Source organism: Schistocerca serialis, chromosome 2 (assembly GCF_023864345.2).
Source record: "Schistocerca serialis cubense isolate TAMUIC-IGC-003099 chromosome 2, iqSchSeri2.2, whole genome shotgun sequence".
In the NCBI taxonomy this organism is placed as follows: Eukaryota; Metazoa; Arthropoda; class Insecta; order Orthoptera; family Acrididae; genus Schistocerca; species Schistocerca serialis.
Genome location: NC_064639.1, coordinates 1101924466 through 1101945111, shown reverse-complemented (window position 1 = coordinate 1101945111; position 20646 = coordinate 1101924466). Strand labels below are relative to the sequence as shown.

Here is a 20646-nt window from a genome sequence, read left to right as displayed (position 1 = left end):
CGTTTTGAATTTGGCAATTATACATATCTAGAAGGTAGTGGCATGTGTCACGTGAAAGGTAGCCTATACACAGTTCATGATTTGCGGTCAAACCAAGATGACAGGTGTGTTGTGAATGTGTACCTGACTAGACTAATTCCCTCAGTATCAACCGACTTAATTCGACTAATGGAATGTAGTCGAAATAAGTCGGGTGATGCTGAGGGAATTAGATTAGGAAATGAGACACTTAAAGTAGTAAAGGAGTTCTGCTATTTGGGGAGCAAAATAACTGACCATGGTCGAAGTAGAGAGGATATAAAATGTAGACTGGCAATGGGAAGGAAAGCGTTTCTGAAGAAGAGAAATTTGTTAACATCAAGTATAGATTTAAGTGTCAGGAAGTCGTTTCTGAAAGTATTTGTATGGAGTGTAGCCATGTATGGAAGTGAAACATGGACGATAGATAGTTTAGACAAGAAAAGAATAGAAGCTTTCGAAATGTGGTGCTACAGAAGAATGCTGATGATCAGATGGGTAGATCACATAACTAATGAGGAGGTGTTGAATAGGATTGGGGAGAAGAGACGTTTGTGGCACAACATGACTAGAAGAAGGGATCGGTTGGTAGGACATGTTCTAAGGCATCAAGGGATCACCAATATAGTATTGGAGGGCAGCGTAGAGGGTAGAAATCGTAAAGGGAGACAAAGAGATGAATACACCAAGCAGATTCAGAAGGATGTAGGTTGCAGTAGATACTGGGAGATGAAGAAGCTTGCACAGGATAGAGTAGCATGGAGAGCTGCATCAAACCAGTCTCAGGACTGAAGACCACAACAACAACAACAACCTGACTAGAACAACACTACGTTAGTCAGCCGAGGGACTGACTGTCCATGGAGAACGTTGTAATGGTTCTCTATTTACGTGACTATTACGGCACTCCAACCCCAGTTCTCGATGCCAGTAATATCGTACTACTTTTCTGCGAAGTAACAGACATATTTTCGTGACAATATTCACATTTGGTTTTATTAATGTATAGGTACTCCGATGTATCGATATATTACAGTGATATGGTTCTTGTGTGTATTCATTTCTGTGAGACTGTCATAATCCTTGTCTTAATTGTAACCGCTTAGGCGCGAATGCGCACAGAGCGGTCTTTGTTTCACTTTGGCAGAGGTTGTTATTTCGCTTAGTAAAAGAACAGTCAAGTCTTGTGTTTGGTTAAAATGGAAATTAAATATATGAAGATTGATACAGAACTGTTTTCTTGATGATGTGACAATTAAGAAAAAGTATATGTGAATGTACATGAAGTTTAATAAAAATGTGGATCGTCAGCTCCAAGTCAAAATTACTTCTACCATACCATTGTTCTGATCTGGGATTGTTTGGTCATTAAGAATTTCCTGAAAAACGCACTTGTTGGGTCTTCAAATATTGCTAAAATACGGATCTGGACCTTCTAGCAGTCAAAGTGGAATCACCCCGAATCAACAAGATGAGGCATAACGATTTCGACGAAATCTACGTGGGAATCCATTCAAGATAAGTGCCAAATTAATGACTTTTTTACAGTGACCTCATTATTTCCAGTCTGACGATACCATCCACAGTCAATAACTTTGTTGTTGCCCGATAAAGCGAACATATGCTGCGTGAGCAACATTATTAATCTGATTTCTATCCTACTTTGCAAGTGGTGGTATTGTTAGAACGTCCATAGCAAAATTTGTCCCGCATATGGTTAGAACTGTATTTGATCGAAATCTGTGTTCAATTGCATACAGAAATTCAGCAAATGACGAAAAAAAGTCACCAAACACTATCGTGCTGCCCTTATCCAGCGTCCGCAGCTCGTGGTCGTGCGGTAGCGTTCTCGCTTCCCGCGCCCGGGTTCCCGGGTTCGATTCCCGGCGGGGTCAGGGATTTTCTCTGCCTCATGATGACTGGGTGTTGTGTGATGTCCTTAGGTTAGTTAGGTTTAAGCAGTTCTAAGTTCTAGGGGACTATTGACCATAGATGTTAAGTCCCATAGTGCTCAGAGCCATTTGAACCATTTGAACCTTATCCAGCTATGGCACATTGTTTCCGCGTCTAGGGGTATCTCGCTACCCGCAGGATACATCGCTCTTGTGGACTGCAACAAGGTAAGGAACCAAATACTCTTGATGTATGCCAGAGGTCACTCGTTAGATGCGAACGCTGCCACAAGCAGTCTATGGTGCAGGTTTTTAACGCGTTGTCGAGCGGTGAGATAAGAGTTTAAGATTGCAAGGGGAATATTTTGAAAAGGAAAATAAATTTCAGGTTCGTACAACACGCGGCTCTGGACAGAGACCCCAGTTTGCGACTAATTTATTGACTCATATGGCTCTATGCACTATGGGACTTAACACCTGAGGTCATCAGTCCCCTATACTTAGAACTACTTAAACCTAACTAACTTAAGAACATCACACACATCCATGCCCGAGGCAGGATTCGAACCTGCGACCGTAGCAGCAGCGCGGTTCCAGACTGAAGCTCCTAGAACCACTCGGCCACAGCGTCCGGCCATACTTATACCTCGTGTGGTGTAATTCCACATGATTTGTTGTTGTCTTCCTCTGAATCGTGGTGGTAGAGATGTTTGGTTGTATCGTGGGGATAAATGTAATGAGTGTCTTGCAAATTAATGGCATATTTGAGTATTAATGAAGACTGAAATAAAAGGAAGGGGTAAGAAAAGAAAGAGCGCTGTCACACAGCGCTTTTCACTCACGACAACAGGAAAAGGGCTGATGATATTAATGTATAATCCGACGGAGAAACAACTTTTAAGTGTTACATGCCCTCAGTCCAAGACATATCAGCACAAATGCTAAGATTTTTTCAGAGACTAGGGGTCACAGGCCGCCACTTCTTCTCTTACACCAAGACAGTTAACGTGATGAAAACTGTTTACAAGGTTTAGACTAGTGTCAACTGAGTCAAGCTCTATAGCATCGCTGCAATTTAATATTTCAGCTATGAAAATAATTTGTCTTTGAGTAAGGAAATAAACAAGAACCTCTTATACGACGTATAGACGTACGAGTTCTAAGTAGAAAACAACGTTCATTTTTATGTAGCATGGGAAGTAGTGGCATGAGACGAGAAGCCGCTGCATTGACTCAAGCTGTAGGTCTGTGTGCTTAGAGCTACGACAGCGAAAAGGGCACATTGAAAAATCCAGCCAAATGTTCAGTCCATTAAGCGGTACAAATTTTAAGACCAAATAACATGAACTGAGGTGTTGCACTTCGAAGAGAGGAAAGATAAATGTCCATGTTGATGCAGGTGTGGTTATCTGTTACAACCAAGTAGTACAGAAAAGTGATGAAAAAATAACCGTGAAAACTGATATACTCGATATCTAAACTGTCGGGAAATTTTCCGCAGATTTCTCGGAGTGTTTTGCACGATATCATGAATTATCAGCTAGACCTCTGGTCGTTGTGTTCCAAAAGTCAAGCGGAAAATACTGTGTAGAAGGAATTTGTCAGTTCGTTAAAAGATATGATAACGTCTTACGGAAGAATTTGTTTATGTAGAGGAGTAGTACAGTCTCGTTTCAAGATTTTACTAATGAATTTCCTTCATATATTTCAGTGTTTTACTTATTTTCAGATAGCTGTAGTGTATGTCGTGACGTTCTATCTCATTGTAGCCCTAGTTTGTAGATTCTGATCACAGATATCGTCTATTACTCTACTGTATAAAGTTCTGCAAGATCAGAATACTGTTAAGACTGAAGCCATTTGGGTAAGGTTACTACTAACAGGTCCAGTGAGCCGATTGATTAATTGAACAGTTATTAAGTTATGCTGTTAATTCACTTTTCAGGTACAAGGCTTAAGAACAACAGAATTGCCAGAAGGAACTGGGCTTTAGACTTGCTCAAAGTTTAAATACAGTCGGTCCACAATAGACTATGTACCACCGATGAGAATACAAATGAACCTTGACCGAGCGAGGTGGCGCAGTGGTTAGCACACTGGACTCCCGTACGGGAGGACGACGGTTCAATCCCACTTCCGGCCATCCTGATTTAGGTTTTCCGTGATTTCCCTAAATCGCTCCAGGTAAATACCGGGTTGGTTCCTTTGAAAGGCCACGGCCGACTTCCTTCCTCATCCTTCCCTAATCCAATGAGACCGATAACCTCACTGTCTGGTCTTCTCCTCCAAACAACCCAACTCAACAAATGAACCTTCATGAAAATGCAGTATGTATCCTCACACGCCTGCTGTCAAATCACAACGGTACTATCTATGTATACGTCATTTCAAGTTGTCTGTAGAGCTACATATTTCGTAACTTGTAGGTAGCAGTTTCATTACGAACGTACGCGATCATGTCGTTATCGATGTTGATGTTGATGGGCCCAGCAACCTCCAGCGGGTCCAGTGTTCTGTTACCAAGGAGTGCCATGGGTTCCCGCATCATCTGCTTCAGCTGCTCCAGGAATGCCTCGATCTGCTCTTCGTAGGCCATGGGGGTCAGTTCCGCGTCGCGGCGCACAATACCTGAAACGGAAGCCTGTTACTCCACTGGTTTCCAAGGAAATCAAAAATGTTTTCTCAATTTCTTCTCAATAAATTAGACTTATCTCTCATAGTCTGATAATGTGAGGTATATGGTGCACACTTAAGCGACATGAACGTATTTGAACTTGACAATAATCCAGCCGAACAGTGGTAGGTGAAATGTGTGACTGATGGTATCAAAATTATGTATATACAGGACTTATTGGCGAATTTCGCAAGTGAACTTTTCTCGGGTTAGCACGTGAGTGGCAGTATTGCAATGAAGCAACGTTTCAACGAGTTTCGTACTCATCTTTAAAAGAAATATCGCTTTCCTGTGAAACGGAGATATCACATTCTACACTCTTTTGAGGATGATGACTGTAAAGCTGGTTGAAACGTCGCTTTAGGACAACGCTGCTACTCGGCTTCAGATTCCACGGATCCCCGTCACTGTTTCTGAAGATGACGAATAGAAAATGTACTGAAAGGTTCGAGATAAAGCTTCCACACAGATGAAAATCAGATATTTCATCACTGATATTTTCCTATATAGCAGGCAATGTTACAAAGAAGATAAATATATACATAATACAGTGCAGCGTCAAGACGCAAAAACAAGAATCGAGAAGGCGAGTCTGTTGTGAATCAGTACCACATTTTCACTTCGTAGATGTATGTATTTCAAATAATTTGAAATGAAACTTGAGACCTGAAACTTAGACACTGAGTTTACTATCAGTCCAACGAAATGGAACACGAGAAAATGTTTATTATTACAAGTTTTGGCTATTTGCATATTCTGGAAGTACTAAGACAATGCAAATCTCAATTCAACCACGCAGCCCATAGGCTATCGGCGTTTGAAGCATTCATGTAAAGCGGAAAACTGACAAAACTGAAGCCAAAAGTAAGCTGACTTATACATCTCATAGTTTCCGTTTCATAATAAAGATATCTGAACTTCGGTTGCTTTCAATATATGCACAAATTTATACTCATTCACCACACAAAACTCACTGCCTGACCAAAGGATTAGCGTTGTGCATTTACCCGCATCTATTATCGACAGCTGTTCAGAATTAATTCTAAACTCTCGACATGGTGTTAAAACATACACTCCTGGGAATGGAAAAAAGAACACATTGACACCGGTGTGTCAGACCCACCATACTTGCTCCGGACACTGCGAGAGGGCTGTACAAGCAATGATCACACGCACGGCACAGCGGACACACCAGGAACCGCGGTGTTGGCCGTCGAATGGCGCTAGCTGCGCAGCATTTGTGCACCGCCGCCGTCAGTGTCAGCCAGTTTGCCGTGGCATACGGAGCTCCATCGCAGTCTTTAACACTGGTAGCATGCCGCGACAGCGTGGACGTGAACCGTATGTGCAGTTGACGGACTTTGAGCGAGAGCGTATAGTGGGCATGCGGGAGGCCGGGTGGACGTACCGCCGAATTGCTCAACACGTGGGGCGTGAGGTCTCCACAGTACATCGATGTTGTCGCCAGTGGTCGGCGGAAGGTGCACGTGCCCGTCGACCTGGGACCGGACCGCAGCGACGCACGGATGCACGCCAAGACCGTAGGATCCTACGCAGTGCCGTAGGGGACCGCACCGCCACTTCCCAGCAAATTAGGGACACTGTTGCTCCTGGGGTATCGGCGAGGACCATTCGCAACCGTCTCCATGAAGCTGGGCTACGGTCCCGCACACCGTTAGGCCGTCTTCCGCTCACGCCCCAACATTGTGCAGCCCGCCTCCAGTGGTGTCGCGACAGGCGTGAATGGAGGGACGAATGGAGACGTGTCGTCTTCAGCGATGAGAGTCGCTTCTGCCTTGGTGCCAATGATGGTCGTATGCGTGTTTGGCGCCGTGCAGGTGAGCGCCACAATCAGGACTGCATACGACCGAGGCACACAGGGCCAACACCCGGCATCATGGTGTGGGGAGCGATCTCCTACACTGGCCGTACACCACTGGTGATCGTCGAGGGGACACTGAATAGTGCACGGTACATCCAAACCGTCATCGAACCCATCGTTCTACCATTCCTAGACCGGCAAGGGAACTTGCTGTTCCAACAGGACAATGCACGTCCGCATGTATCCCGTGCCACCCAACGTGCTCTAGAAGGTGTAAGTCAACTACCCTGGCCAGCAAGATCTCCGGATCTGTCCCCCATTGAGCATGTTTGGGACTGGATGAAGCGTCGTCTCACGCGGTCTGCACGTCCAGCACGAACGCTGGTCCAACTGAGGCGCCAGGTGGAAATGGCATGGCAAGCCGTTCCACAGGACTACATCCAGCATCTCTACGATCGTCTCCATGGGAGAATAGCAGCCTGCATTGCTGCTTAAGGTGGATATACACTGTACTAGTGCCGACATTGTGCAAGCTCTGTTGCCTGTGTCTATGTGCCTGTGGTTCTGTCAGCGTGATCATGTGATGTATCTGACCCCAGGAATGTGGCAATAAAGTTTCCCCTTCCTGGGGCAATGAATTCACGGTGTTCTTATTTCAATTTCCAGGAGTGTAGTTAGAAATAATACAAGTTCATTACTAGCATCGAAGTTAGTACTACTTAGTACTTTTCTCAACACTTCTTAACATGGACGTGCAAACCAAAGTGTTCAGCTTGGTTTACACCGGAGCTAATAGAAGCGGACACAAGAAACGAGTATGCACCGAATATTCGCTAGTGTTCACTACCGTGGTCTAGAGGTAGCGTCTTGGTTAATAATTCTGATTAATAATCAGCATTTGGTGGCCGAAGACTTCCGGCATAAGAAGTGACCCTCGTTCTATCAACGGTCTTGTCAAGGAGGGCGGAGGAGGAGACAGAAGTTCAGGGGACTCTGTTGACCTTGGGTTGGGAAACTGTCCCTAAACGCGGAAGAATCAGCAATGATCAACGGCATGAAGATGCAGAAGGCAATGGAAATCACTACATTAAAGATACAGGTGGCCTATAATTGAAAAAGTGTCATGATGACATCTCCGTTGGCTAAAGATTCCGAAAAAGTCTCCCTTTCGGATCTCCGGAAGGGGACTGCCAAGAGGGAGGTGACCACGAGAAAAAAATTGAATTATCAACGAAAGGACAACGTTCTACGAGTCGGGGCATAGAATGTCAGAAGCTCGAATGTGACAGGGAAGCTAGAAAATCTGAAAAGCGAAATGCAACGGCTCTATCTAGATATGGCATGGGTCAGTGAAGTTAAATGGAAAGAAGAAATTGATTTCTGGTCAGATGAGTGTAGGCTAATATCAACACGAGCAGAAAATGGTGTAACAGTGTAGGATTCATTATGAATACGAAGGTAGGGCAGAGAGTGTTTTAGAGTGAAAAGTTCATGATACAGTTTTTCTTTTCAGAATCGACAGCAAACCAATACGGACAACGATAGTCGAGGTATGCATTCCGGCACCGCAAGATGAAGACGAACAGATAGGCAAAGTATATGAGAATATTGAAAGGATAATACAGTACATAAAGGGAGATGAAAATCTAATAGTCATGGGACACTGGTATGCAGTTGTAGGAGAAAGAATAGAAGGAAAGGTACAGGAGAGTACGGGTTTGGGACAAGAAATGAGAGATGAGAAAGACTAATTGAGTTCTGTAATATTTTTCAGCTAGTAATAGCGAATATTGTGTTCAAGAATCACAAGAGGAGGAGATATACTTGGAAAAGACCCGTTGACACGAGATTCCAGTTAGAATTCGAAAAAGAAATGAATGTCGGAAGGACTGACTCAGCATACCGGAAAGTCAAAACAGTCTTCGGTGACACAAAAAGCAGGGGTGGTAACATTAAGAGTGCAAAGGAAATTCCACTGTTAAATGTAGAGGAGAGAGGGGATAGACGGAAAGAGTACATTGAAGTCCTCTAAGAGGGTGAAGATTTGTCGTATGTGATAGAACAACAGGATTCGATTTGGAAGAGATACGGGATCCAGTATTAGAATCAGAATTTAAGAGAGCTTTGGAGGACTTAAGATCTAATGAGGCAGAAGGGATAGATAACATGCCATTACAACTTCTAAAATCATTGGGAGAAATGGCAACGGAACGTGTATTTAAGTTGGTGTTTAGAATGTATGCGTCTGGCTATATACCACCTGACTCGGAAAAACATCATCCACACAATTCCGAAGACTGAAAGAGTTGAAAAGAGCGAGAAATATCGCACAATCAGCTTAACAGCTCATGCAACCAAGTTGCTGACCGTAATGATGTACAGAAGACTGGAAAAGGAAATTGAGGAAGTGCTAGATGACGATCAGTTTGGTTTTAGAAAAGGTAAAGGCAGCAGAGAGGCAATTCTGGCGTTGCGGTTGATAATGGAAGAAAGACTAAAGAAAAATTAAGACACGTTCATAGGATTTCTCGACCTGGAAAAAGCGTTCGAGAATGTAAAATGGTGCAAGATGTTCGAAATTATGAGAAAAATAGGGGTAAGCTATAGGGACAAACGGGTAATATACAATATGTACAAGAGCGAAGGGGGAATAATAAGGATGGACGATCAAGAACGAAGCGCTCGGATTAAAATGTGTGTAAGACAGGCATGTAGTCTTTCCCCACTATTGTCCAATCTGTACATCGTAGAAGCAATTATGGAAGTACAATAAAGCTTCAGGACTGAAATGAAAATTCAAAGTGAAAGGATATCAATGATACTATTCGCTGATGATATTGCTGTCCTGCGTGAAAGTGAAGGAGAATTACATGATATCTGAATGGAATGAATCAAATGAGTACACGATATGGTCTGAGAGTAAGTCGAAGAAACACTGAAGTAATAAGAAGTAGCAGAAATGAGAACAGCGAGGAACTTAACATCAGGGTTGATGGTCACGAAGTATATGAAGTTAAGGAATTCCGCTATCTAGGCAGCTAAATAACCAATGACGGACGAAGCAAGGAGAACATCAAAAGCAGGCTAACCTGGCAAAAAGGGCATTTCTGGTCAAGGGAATTCTACTAGTAGTTCTTAATTTGAGGAAGAAATTTCTTAGATTGTACGTCTGGAGCACAGCATTGTGTGGTAGTGAAACACGGACTGTGGGAAAACCGGAACACAAGAGTATCGAAGCATTTGATATGTAGTGCTACAGGCGAATGTTTAAAATTAAGTGGATTGATAACGGATGGAATGAGGAGGTTCAGCGCAGAATCGGAGAGGAAAGGAATGTATGGAAAACACTGACAAGGAGAAGGGACAGAATGTTAGGACATCTGTTAAGGGGGTTAGGACGTCAAACGGGCCGTTTGGAGCAGGAGAGGTACCACAGGACGTTTTAATTTCCACTGTCTATACTTTTACAAATAAATTCATAAAACTTTGTCAGCATGACCAGGAAGGATTCAGAATTCACGCTCATTGCAGTGGAAGTTCGAAAACATAACGAAGTAATTTTTTTACATGTGAAATTTCCTCATTTTTTTCACTTACTAACGGCAGCATTTGTTGCTATAGGTACACTTTTCTTCATAAGCAAGAGAGTTGGCTCGATGAATTTTGCATAGCATACAAACCATACTTAAACTCTAGAATATTCCAAATCTATTAAAAACTGTGTTAAAAATTGAGGTAATTAACTACAAAATTTGTGTTTGTCCTAAACATCAAGTTTAAAATACAACAGATCATTCGCTTTTTCATAAATTAAATAAATTCTAGAGTTTCATACACCTGTATGTACGCTGTGCAAAATTCATGGAAGAATCTCTCTAACTTATGAAGAAAAGTGTACCCATAGCAACAAATGCAGCCATTAGTAAGTGAAAAAAAATGATGAAATTTCACACGTAAAAAAGTTATTTTGTTATGTTTTCGAACTTTCACTGCAATGGTTGTGAATCCTGAATCCTTCGTGGTGATGATGACAAAGTTTTATGAATTTATTTGTAAAAGTATAGACACTGGAAATTAAAATGTCCTGTGATGCCTCTCCTGCTCCAAGTCGGCCCGTTTGACGTCCTACCACCCTTAAGGCATCGGGGAACGAGTTCCACGGTACTGGAGGGAGCTGTAGAGGGCAAAATCTGTAGAGGAAGACAGAGATTGGAATACATACAGCAAATAATTGAGGACGTAGGTGGCAGGTGCTACTCTGAGATGAAGAGGTTGGCACAAGAGAGGTATTCTTGGCGGTCCGCCTCAAACCAGTCAGAAGACTGATGACCACCCTCCCACCGCCCCCCCCCCCCCCCCCAACAGAAAAAAAGTTCTTTCCAGCACCATTTCTTTACGAGTGGATCAAACCTACTAACATACCATAACGTGCGTTTGAGATGAGCCAAAACATGTTAGTGCAGTTTGTGAGCGGGTACCTGTGTGATGGCCGCTGCTCCTCGTGGCACGCAGCTTGCTGACAGCGGCCTTCACTTTGCTCAGCCTGTCTTCGTCTATGTGGCCGGCCTGGGCGGCCGCAACCGCCAGCAGCAACATCACGAACGACAGCTTCCACATCTTGGCGCCGCTGCAGACAACGAAGAACACGGTGAATGAAGAAATATTGGTAGCAGCAATGTTTGTAAAAAGCAGCAGAAGATATTGAAAGAAATAAAAAGTTGAGTCAGCAGCAAGGAATCGTAGCTGTGTTATTCTGTTGGTCATTTCAAAAATGTTCAAATGATTGTGAAATCTCATGGGACTTAACTGCTAAGGTCATCAGTCCCTGAGCCTACACCCTACTTAACCTAAATTATCCTAAGGACAAACACACACGCCCATGCCCGAGGGAGGACTCGAACCTCCGCCGGGACAAGGCGCACAGTCCATGACTGCAGCGCCTTGGACCGCTCGACTGATCCCGCGCGGCTCTGTTGGTCAGGTGTTGGCGCATGATATGAAGTGTGTTCATAAAATAACCCGAATATTTGTTATTTGGAAAGAATTTTATTTATTCATAATATAAAATTAAGTCAGCGAATTTTCCAATAAACGAAACACTTCAGGGAATCGATCACTGTGGTAATTTTCAGCTCTCTCGTCCATTCATTTTCTGTCTCTTGTATGCTTGTAAGACGACGACCTTTAATTTTGGGAACAGAGATAAAGTCGCTTGGGGGTCATCTCTGGCGAAGATGAAATCTAGGGCACCATTAGAGTATTATGGGCAAGTGCATTACCGTGCTTTATAAGCCTTAAATTGTTGGCCAAAAATCACGACGCTTTTGGCGGACTGCCTCACGAAAACTACGCTAAACTTGTAAGGAAAGCTCATTAGTCATTGGATCTCACTGCACGAGCTCAAGGTGCACTTCACCTTTAAAATCAAAGAAAACACACAGTATAACCTCCACATTTCACTGCATCGGTGGAGCTTTCTGCGCTCTTTACTACCCAAAATGCTTTCACTGTGACGATTAAGGCTTCGTTTCCATGAAAACTCCTGTTTCGTAAACCTCTTATAATGCATCTCAGTACTGCGTTACTGACTTTTTGTAGCGATTCCTTTCTTCTAAAATCAACAATGTATGATAAATTTTGTCGTCACAGTTTCACATTCACAACATCCAAAGAATTTTTTCACTTTTTCCACTGTTTCATCGGTTGGGCGTGTACTGGTGCGCCCAGGGTCTCGTCATCTTCAACGTTTCAACGGCCGTTTCAGTAGCGCTTATGCCACTTGTAAGCCCTTATTTTATTCACTACACATTCAACAAAATCTGTATTTAACATTTGTAAAACCCTGTTTCACGTTATTCCGTTCTGACAGAAAAAAATAATGCAAATTCACTGACCTACTTATGCACAAAATAAACAATCGCCGATGCTACAGAAACACTAGTATCCATTTTGACAGCAGACGGCAGACTAAATATCAGATATGGCTAACACTGTAAAGTTAATTTTCAGATAAATTTAGCAACACAACAATGAGCTAAATCACGCGAATCCGACTAATAAACAAGCGAAACCATAAATTTTCCGTAATTTTGAGAACGCACCTCTTGCAGCATAAAATACTGTGTGCAAATACGATTATTTTCTTAGACTACCTCATTTCTACATCTACATCTACATCCATACTCCGCAAGCCACCTGACGGTGTGTGGCGGAGGGTACCTTGAGTACCTATATCGGTTCTCCCTTGTATGCTTGGATAAAATGATTAAAATCTTTTCCTGGGTCCTGAACTATTTCAACTGAAGTGTTAGATAGTCTAGACTGATGCTGTGCGTCGTAATGTTTGGATGAAAACAATTGATGTTGAGGTTTATCGACCAACTCACGACGAGATTAGAGTCGGCGCACAAACTAGAACTGGCGAAGGATGGAAAAGGGAATCGGCCGTGCCCTTTCCAAAAGAACCGCCCAGACATTTGCGTTACGCGGTCCAGGGAGACCATCGGGTACCTAGCTCTGGACGGATGGACGGCGGTGTGGACCGCCGGCTTACCGAATGCGAGTCCATTGCCCTACCATGATCGCACGTAATTTTAGTGTGTCAAGTCGTAACGACATAATTAAGATGTTCACATGGACACCGATCTAGTTACTGCAGCCGAAATTTTATTGAGGATGAACTATTACGCGTCACAACTCATCTACAATGTTAATAAACTGTACTGTTCTCGATAAAATGGCCAGTCTTTTATTTCAGTCTTTAAATTTAGTACTGATATGATACTCCTGCTTTCGAAGTGCTCACTATCTGATCAAAATTATCTGAACACTTATTACAGGAAGTTAATATGAGGTGTCTGCCTCATTCGCCTTTATGACAACTTGAACACTGACGGTGATGGGGTGGGGAGGGGAGAGACATTTTAAAGGGGTATCTGAGGGTGTGTAGGGGAATGTCAGCCCATTCTTCATCAAGAGTCGAAACTAGAGAAGGATGTGATGTTGGTCGCTGAAATCTGGAGCGAATTCGACGTTATGACCCATAATAAAGATGTTCCGTTAGGTTCAAGTTGTGACTCTTGGCAGGTCGGTTCGTTTCTCGAATGCTTTTGTCCACAGACCACTGCCTGACAGACACTGCTTTACGATGGCGTGCACTGTCATCGTGTTACACACAGTCATCGCCTATGAATCGTTTCTCTACTGTACGCAGTATACAATGCCACGAAACGTGTTAATGTCCTCCTACGTTTACAGTTTTCGTAAGCGCGGTAAGGGAACATGTTTCCAGTCACTAAGCGCGATAAGGGAACATGTTTCTAGTTATTAACTGTCCACTAGCGTCGCTCTACACACCACCTCAAGCGTACCTTAGCGTTCACTACAGAAATGTGTGGCCTGTGAAGAGCTGCTCGATCACTGTACCCCACTCTGTCTAACTCCCACGCCACCATTATTGTGGTAGCAGGTCTTCTGGAAGCACTTTGTAGTTTGTAACTCACGAGTGATTTCTTCCGCTGATTTCAAGCATTTTTTTACAAACATCTTCTTCAGTGAACGATGGTCCCTCTCCATCAGTAGGTAAGGTCTCCCTGGTGTTGGATTGGTTATCGTTAGTAGTTAGTGTTTTACCTTCAAGATCACGTCAGCCGATAGTCGACATGGGCTGCTTTAGAAGTGTTGAAATGTCGCTGGTATATTTATTACTTCCTTGACATCATCCAGTGACTAATCCAGCTGAGGTCTCTTGACTGTCCCATCCTCCTGTTAGTGCTTCTCTACTCCCTGCCTCCTGTTATTCTGGCGCCTCCGCCTCGAATGGCATTTTGTAGGCAATTCCGTCAATTAGGTAAATAATGTATACGGACTAGCAGAGCTCTCATTAGTGTCAGATGATGCACTAAATACATAAAATAGTGTACAGAAATATTACGCTCCTGTAGTTGTACATAATGTGATTCTCGTGCTTGTGAGGTGACTGCAAAGTCTTAAATAGTTGTACTGTCCATCAGTGATAGTTTGATCCATATCGGACTATTAATTTGAAACAAATTGTGTTTGCCTGAAGCATGGGTTCTGCCATCTCTGATGTTTGGTAGGCGCTGGTCTATACACGTACAAACGTGCCAGATGTGCTCTGTGAGTATCTCAATGCTAGGAAATCCGACGACAACAGTGTCGACGGCCATGGGTAACAGCATATTCATGGCCCGGGTCGCTGGGAACTGTCCAGATATCCCGGATTGTAATAGTGGTTAGACGGACCGCAGCGCAGCAAATTGCTTGCAGATTCAGTGCTGGACAACATTAAACGGTGATCAGTCATAGAATCCACAGAGACTTCCACGCAGTGGTGTGTGTGGAAGTCACCGTCAGCCTGGTCCAGATCAGAGAAACACCGCTGCTGAGTGCTCGGAGCATGGAGGTAAGATCGCCAGGCATGATGACGAACTGTATATGTTTGCAGACGCCGACGGAGGGTAAGACTTCGTCGGTGATCCACACGAGGTTCTTGCCTGCACGATTCCATTAAAGCAGACGGTAAGGTATTGTCGCGTTGGGGATGTGTGCTCCCCTTTGTACCTCTTCGAACGCTTTTCATCCACGACAGGTACAGTGTCTGTTCGTCCGCTTCGGACTCTTAATAGTGTGGATTAACAAAAGATTTAGAAAAAGATTCAAAGAAGAGGTGCACTACTAGCCAAAGATTTCTATCGTTAGCATGACTGGGAGACCCTACAAGAAAAACGTTGTGCATCGCGGGAAGTGCTGGTTGCAAAAGTCTGAGAATTCACATCCCAAATCGAGTGAGACGCACTCTGCTTCCTAGTACACCAAATGACCAACATTTAATTAGAAAAATTAGAAAAGTTTGGGCCCTTCCAGGTGGGCACCGACTGTCCTAATCCCGCGGCTAGTCTAATAAGAAAGGATAAAAAGCATTACTTACCATCAGCCACACTCGTTCGGTGATTTGTGGCGTGCAGGTATAAATGTACAAAAAATGATTTATAAGTGTGGTTGTCCGGTAACAATGTTGCCATTCTTCATGAAATTTAATTTAACAGAAAGTCTGTGGTGTTACCGCCAGACACCACACTTGCTAGGTGGTAGCCTTTAAATCGGCCGCGGTCCATTAGTATTCGTCGGACCCGCGTGTCGCCACTGTCAGTGATCGCAGACCGAGCGCCACCACACGGCAGGTCTAGAGAGACGTACCAGCACTCGCCCCAGTTGTACAGTCGACTTTGCAAGGAAAGGTTCACTGACAAATACGCTCTCATTTGCCGAGACGATAGTTAGCATAGCCTTCAGCTACAATTGCTACGACCTAGCAAGGCGCCGTATTCAATTGATATTTATTATGTGAAGCATGTAATATCAAGAGCGATGTTCTACAATTGTGGATTAAAGTTAAGTATTGTATCAACTACGTACTTTATTTGCAATTCTCAAGGTATTGTCCTGTTCCAGACCTCACGCCAGTCAGCGTGTAATTAAACGCGTGCATTTCGGCTTCCTCTCGTTGTGACTTGGCTGTCTTGCTAAGTCACAACAAAGTCACTGGTATACAGCATACTACACGGTCTGAAAATGGGAAATGCTACACTATGAACACCTCGATTGCACATACCAACTCATACTCCAGTATTCCATTGCCTGCGGCCTTGTTTGGTTAAAATCTCATAGTTGTACGAGCTGATTTTGAGTACAGAAAACAGCAGTTCTACATATGGAAAATGGAGTCAGTACGTAATGGAAGTTGGGTGTGTCTAACGTTACTGGGACGCCTCAGGTGTAGATCACAACACAGCATGGTCAGTGGTCTTCGCAAGTCCAGCTTAGCTCTCGGATTTTGAGTAAGGTCGAATTGTTATCACGGGTAACATGGGAGCATCAACCGACAGCCTGCAGTAACTGCAAATAGAGTGGTAGTGAGATGGACTCAGTTAAAGTGTGTGACATGACGAGTAGGCATGGGATCTTCCAAAAGAAAAGATTACACCGCGAAAATTTTAGGGACGTTGGACTGGCTCCGACGAATGGAAACAGTTGAAATCCGGGCAGAGGCTACAGGCAGAGTGTCACCACGAACTGTCAAGAACAGATTACTCGACTTGCCATCGATTGTTTAACGCTGAACCCATGTCATAGACAAAATAGACAACAGAGAAGTGAATGGAGTAGAGTCACTGGGGATATAGAGTGACATTCTGTTGCATCTAGAGACGAGTCTCACTTCTGTTTATTGTAGTCAAATCGATCCCAACCTGTCTGTAGATGAAATGGTGAAAGATCACAAGAAGCAACAATTCTGAGTGACACATACTGGGGGGGCTATAATTAAATTGACGGTGTTTTGAGTGCTGCAGCGCGGGTAGTTTACATTTTCGGACGCTGAAACGTTATAGGTATGTTCATTAAATGATGAACTCGCAGAGTAGGCAAAAAAAAGTTTTCCACTTTTTGCCCCCAGGCGAAAATATGACGCTGTAACCGGTCACAATGAAATATGTTTCCAATTTTGACGTCACTATGTTGTTTGTCGCTTGGCAATACCAGTTGATTTCTTCTGTGAAGCGACTGTTGGCGCAAGGGGTTCAGAAGGATAGAGGTTTCCGTTCCAAACTCAATACGTATTGAGAAGAAAGACCGTACACTGCTCGTCGAGTTGTCTTGTCAGGACGGCAGCAGTAACAGCGCTCTATTCTTGAAATATCGCCAGCAGCCACAACTGCAAAGAGGCCCTATGTGAATGAAGGGGCTAAAGAGTACGATCAAGAAATTTAAAGAAACAAGTGAGTTAGGCGGTGCAATAGGGAGAGGTAGGCGGCCCATTCCCATAGTGTTTGTTGATGGAGTTGCTGTAGCTATAGCCGACGGTGAAGACATCAGACAAATTCTACAGACAGTGCTCGAGCTGTGTCACACGGTTTTTCTCTCCCCTGGTCAATAGTTACAAAGATTTTCGGTGCATTTTACACTGATATCCCTAAAAGATCCAGAATACTGGTCAAATACAGCACCCAGATAGGATGTGAATCCTTGAATTTGCCCTTCGCTTTTTGACACGCATAGAAATTGTTGGCATGTGGCTGGGGAATATTCTTTAATGGTGAGAAACATTTTACTCTGCACGGTGCAGTGAATGCTGCACAGAACTGTCGCATATGGAGCTCTCGGCCAAGTGTTGTACAGGAGCATCCATTGCACTCAGCTTATGCGACTGCGAGTGAAGCTCCTTCATTCTCGGTTCGTTTTTCTTCGAAGAGATGGCACCTTACAGGCACGTTACGTGTTCAATGACATCAGCACGTTGTAAGGACTCCTTTGGAACACATGATTCTAGCTGTGAGAGAACGCATTTGTGTCCACATCACAACTTTCATATAAGACGGGGCGACAGCACATGTCTCTTGCCAGGTGACAGATTTTCTTCGAGAAACTTTCGGTAACGACACCATCTCTATACAGGTTCAAGATGTGTGGTCTCTGAGATCCCCCTACCTATGTGCACGTGACTTCTGGTTGTGGGGATATCTGAGAGATCGTGTCTATCAGGGTGTATCCAGTCTCCTCCTGCTCTGAAGGATAACATAGGACATCGCTCTAATTACATCGGATGCGCAGCGAGCAACTGTCGATCATGTTGTGTTACAGATGCAGTATGTTGCTGTCAGGAGACCATACTGAACACGTATTGTAACTTGTGACCATAAACTAATGAATACTAACAAACAGCTTTTATTTTTTTAGCATACTCTACAAGCGCACTGATTAATGAAGGTAGCTACGATTTTTCAGTGTACTGGTATGTATACAGCCCACACTGAAGCACTCGCGACACCATCAGTTCAATTATTATCTCCTAGTACTTCTCCAGCGGGTCAAAGGTTACGGGAAGCAACGATTCTCAATTACATATACTTCTGCAGCTCTCAGAATCGAGGAGTGGACATTTATTGGATACGATAACAGGATTGCTTTGGTAACTGTTGAGAGGAGGATGAATGCTCAATCCTTCCATGACCAGGGTAACAAAGATAATACACTATTGTACACTACTGGCGACAAATCATTGGAAACTGTACCCATCTGGAGCCACCTAAATTTGGATGATCACATAGCACAAACCGTAGGATAATCAGATGCCACGCTGGAATTCTTTGGAAGAAAGTTAAATAAATGTCTTCCAAAATACTTTTTCGACCGATTGCTGAGTATTGTTCAGGGCACTGGGACTCTTGACAGGTTTGGTTAATAGAAGAGATAGACGAAAGCCAACGAAAGGGGTTCATTTCGTCACGGAATCGCTTAGTCGGCGCATGGACGTCCTGAACAAACTTCAATGCTCGACCCAGGAAGGGAGGTGTTTGTACTTAGCGAAACGACTACAACGAAAATATCTGAGAAATCAGAGCTAATACGATCATTCTACGCACGCTCCATTCCCGCAAGGAACAGTGAAGGAGGGTATCAGTCAGTGGTATCAGAAGTACTCTCGGCTATACATCGTAAGGCGACTTTTGGGGTGTAGATGTAGTTGTAGAAACCACATCAAAGTTCACACCACTATCGCTTTAAGGAATTTACGGGGTCTTGACTGGTCTCCCAGTCTCTTGATTGCTCACCCATATAGGATGTCAGGAATACACTGGGGAGACATACTCTTACACATCAGCCTTCACCCCGTAGTCTTTCTGAAATGACACGACACGTTCTTCAGCCATGGCAAGAAATTCATGATGCTGACTTTCGGCGGGCGTTTGTTCCCATTCCATAACTAATACAAGAGTGTATTCGCTCTCGTAGAGGTCACACACGCCATTGAGATATGGACAGACATCAGTTATGACTGAAATTAAAGTTTAATCATTTAATAAACGTTATGTAATGAACATGAGCACAAAGCGTCCGCCCCCGGTAGCTGAGTGGTCAGCACGACAGAATGTCAATCCTAAGGTCACGGATTCGAGTCCTTGCTGGGTCGGAGATTATTCTCTGCTCAGGGACCGGATGTTTTGTTGTCCTAATCATCATAATTTCATCCCCATCGACGCGCGAGTCGCGGAAGTGGCGTCAAATCGAAAGACTTGCACCCGGCGAACGGTCTACCCGGCGGGAGGTCCTAGTCACACGACATTTATTTAGCACAAATTTGATAAATATCTGACTGGTGCTTCTTGGGGTAACACTTAGTTTCCATCTTTATAATAGTAGAATTGGGAACAAGCTCAAAACCATTTATGCCAATCCGCCAGGAAACAGTAACGTAGTTTCATCGGTTTGTCTATTCTTGTTAAATGCTGTTATGTAAGACAGTCAAGCAATTGCACCACCGGTATTGAAGTAAAGAGAGTAATTTTCTTCAGGATCAACCGTTTCCTGTACCAGTGAACTGTGTTCGGAGCTCAGTGGATTTATTGCGCATCTCTAAATTTACAGGTGCACTTTCCCATAACAAATGAAAACGCCACTAGACAGAATTACATTCGTTAATGGAAAAAGGGGGAAGTCCATGATTTTAGTCCTCTCACTGAGCGGACACGGCTTATAGACGGTCAATACGGGAGGTATTGGTTTGGCATTTAAAACAAGGCCACAATTATCGGAGCAGTAGGCAGTCCAAGTATTGCACTTTTCGTGTTTTCGCGTAAAAATACTGGTCACTTCTGTACACATCTCTGGTTCTTAATTAGATATATCCCGGCGTCATTACTTACACTATTTCGTAAAGCTTCCACCTCTCTGACAGACACCGGTAAGTCGATTGCGAAAGGGGACAGCTTCTTAGAGACAATTGACATTCACTGATTCTTTAAAACAGGCTCATTAAAAATAGTGAGAAACAAAGAAACTTTGCTTGTTTGTTATTTTCCATCAACAATTACTGACGGTGGGCGTTAAGCGCTAATAATAAAAGGATGAATTAGAAACCGGATTACAGCTGCCATAGAGCTTACCTGATTTCGTTAATACTCGGAGCGCTGAAGGCTGTCGTATTGTCATGTCGGCAAAATATATGGCCGATGATAACAAGCTACACGATAAGCGATAAGCTCTGATTGGGTGGACAAAACACTCAACGCGTAAAATTTCTGGTCTCTGGGGCAAATTCTCCAAGGTTATTGTTATCAGATTCTGTTCATATCAAATTAATGTTCACGGCAATATACTTTAATGAGTTTTATAACTACACAGTTGTCCTGCTGGAACTATCTATTGATACAAACGCCTTA

The 20646-nt window shown here is 43.5% G+C and overlaps 1 protein-coding gene across 1 annotated transcript in view; it reads right to left on the bottom strand.

Moving 5' to 3' along the window:
* The window catches only part of LOC126456644 (uncharacterized), a 44868-nt gene extending 24479 nt beyond the window's left edge, over positions 1-20389 (bottom strand). Inside the window, exons 1-3 of the mRNA XM_050092388.1 lie at positions 20371-20389; positions 10885-11033; positions 4361-4538 (exon numbers count right to left, since the gene is read on the bottom strand). Coding sequence (XP_049948345.1) covers positions 4361-4538; positions 10885-11023 — 317 coding nt within the window. The 5' untranslated portion in view covers positions 11024-11033; positions 20371-20389. The remainder of the gene's footprint in view (positions 1-4360; positions 4539-10884; positions 11034-20370) is intronic.
* Positions 20390-20646: the final 257 nt, after the last annotated feature.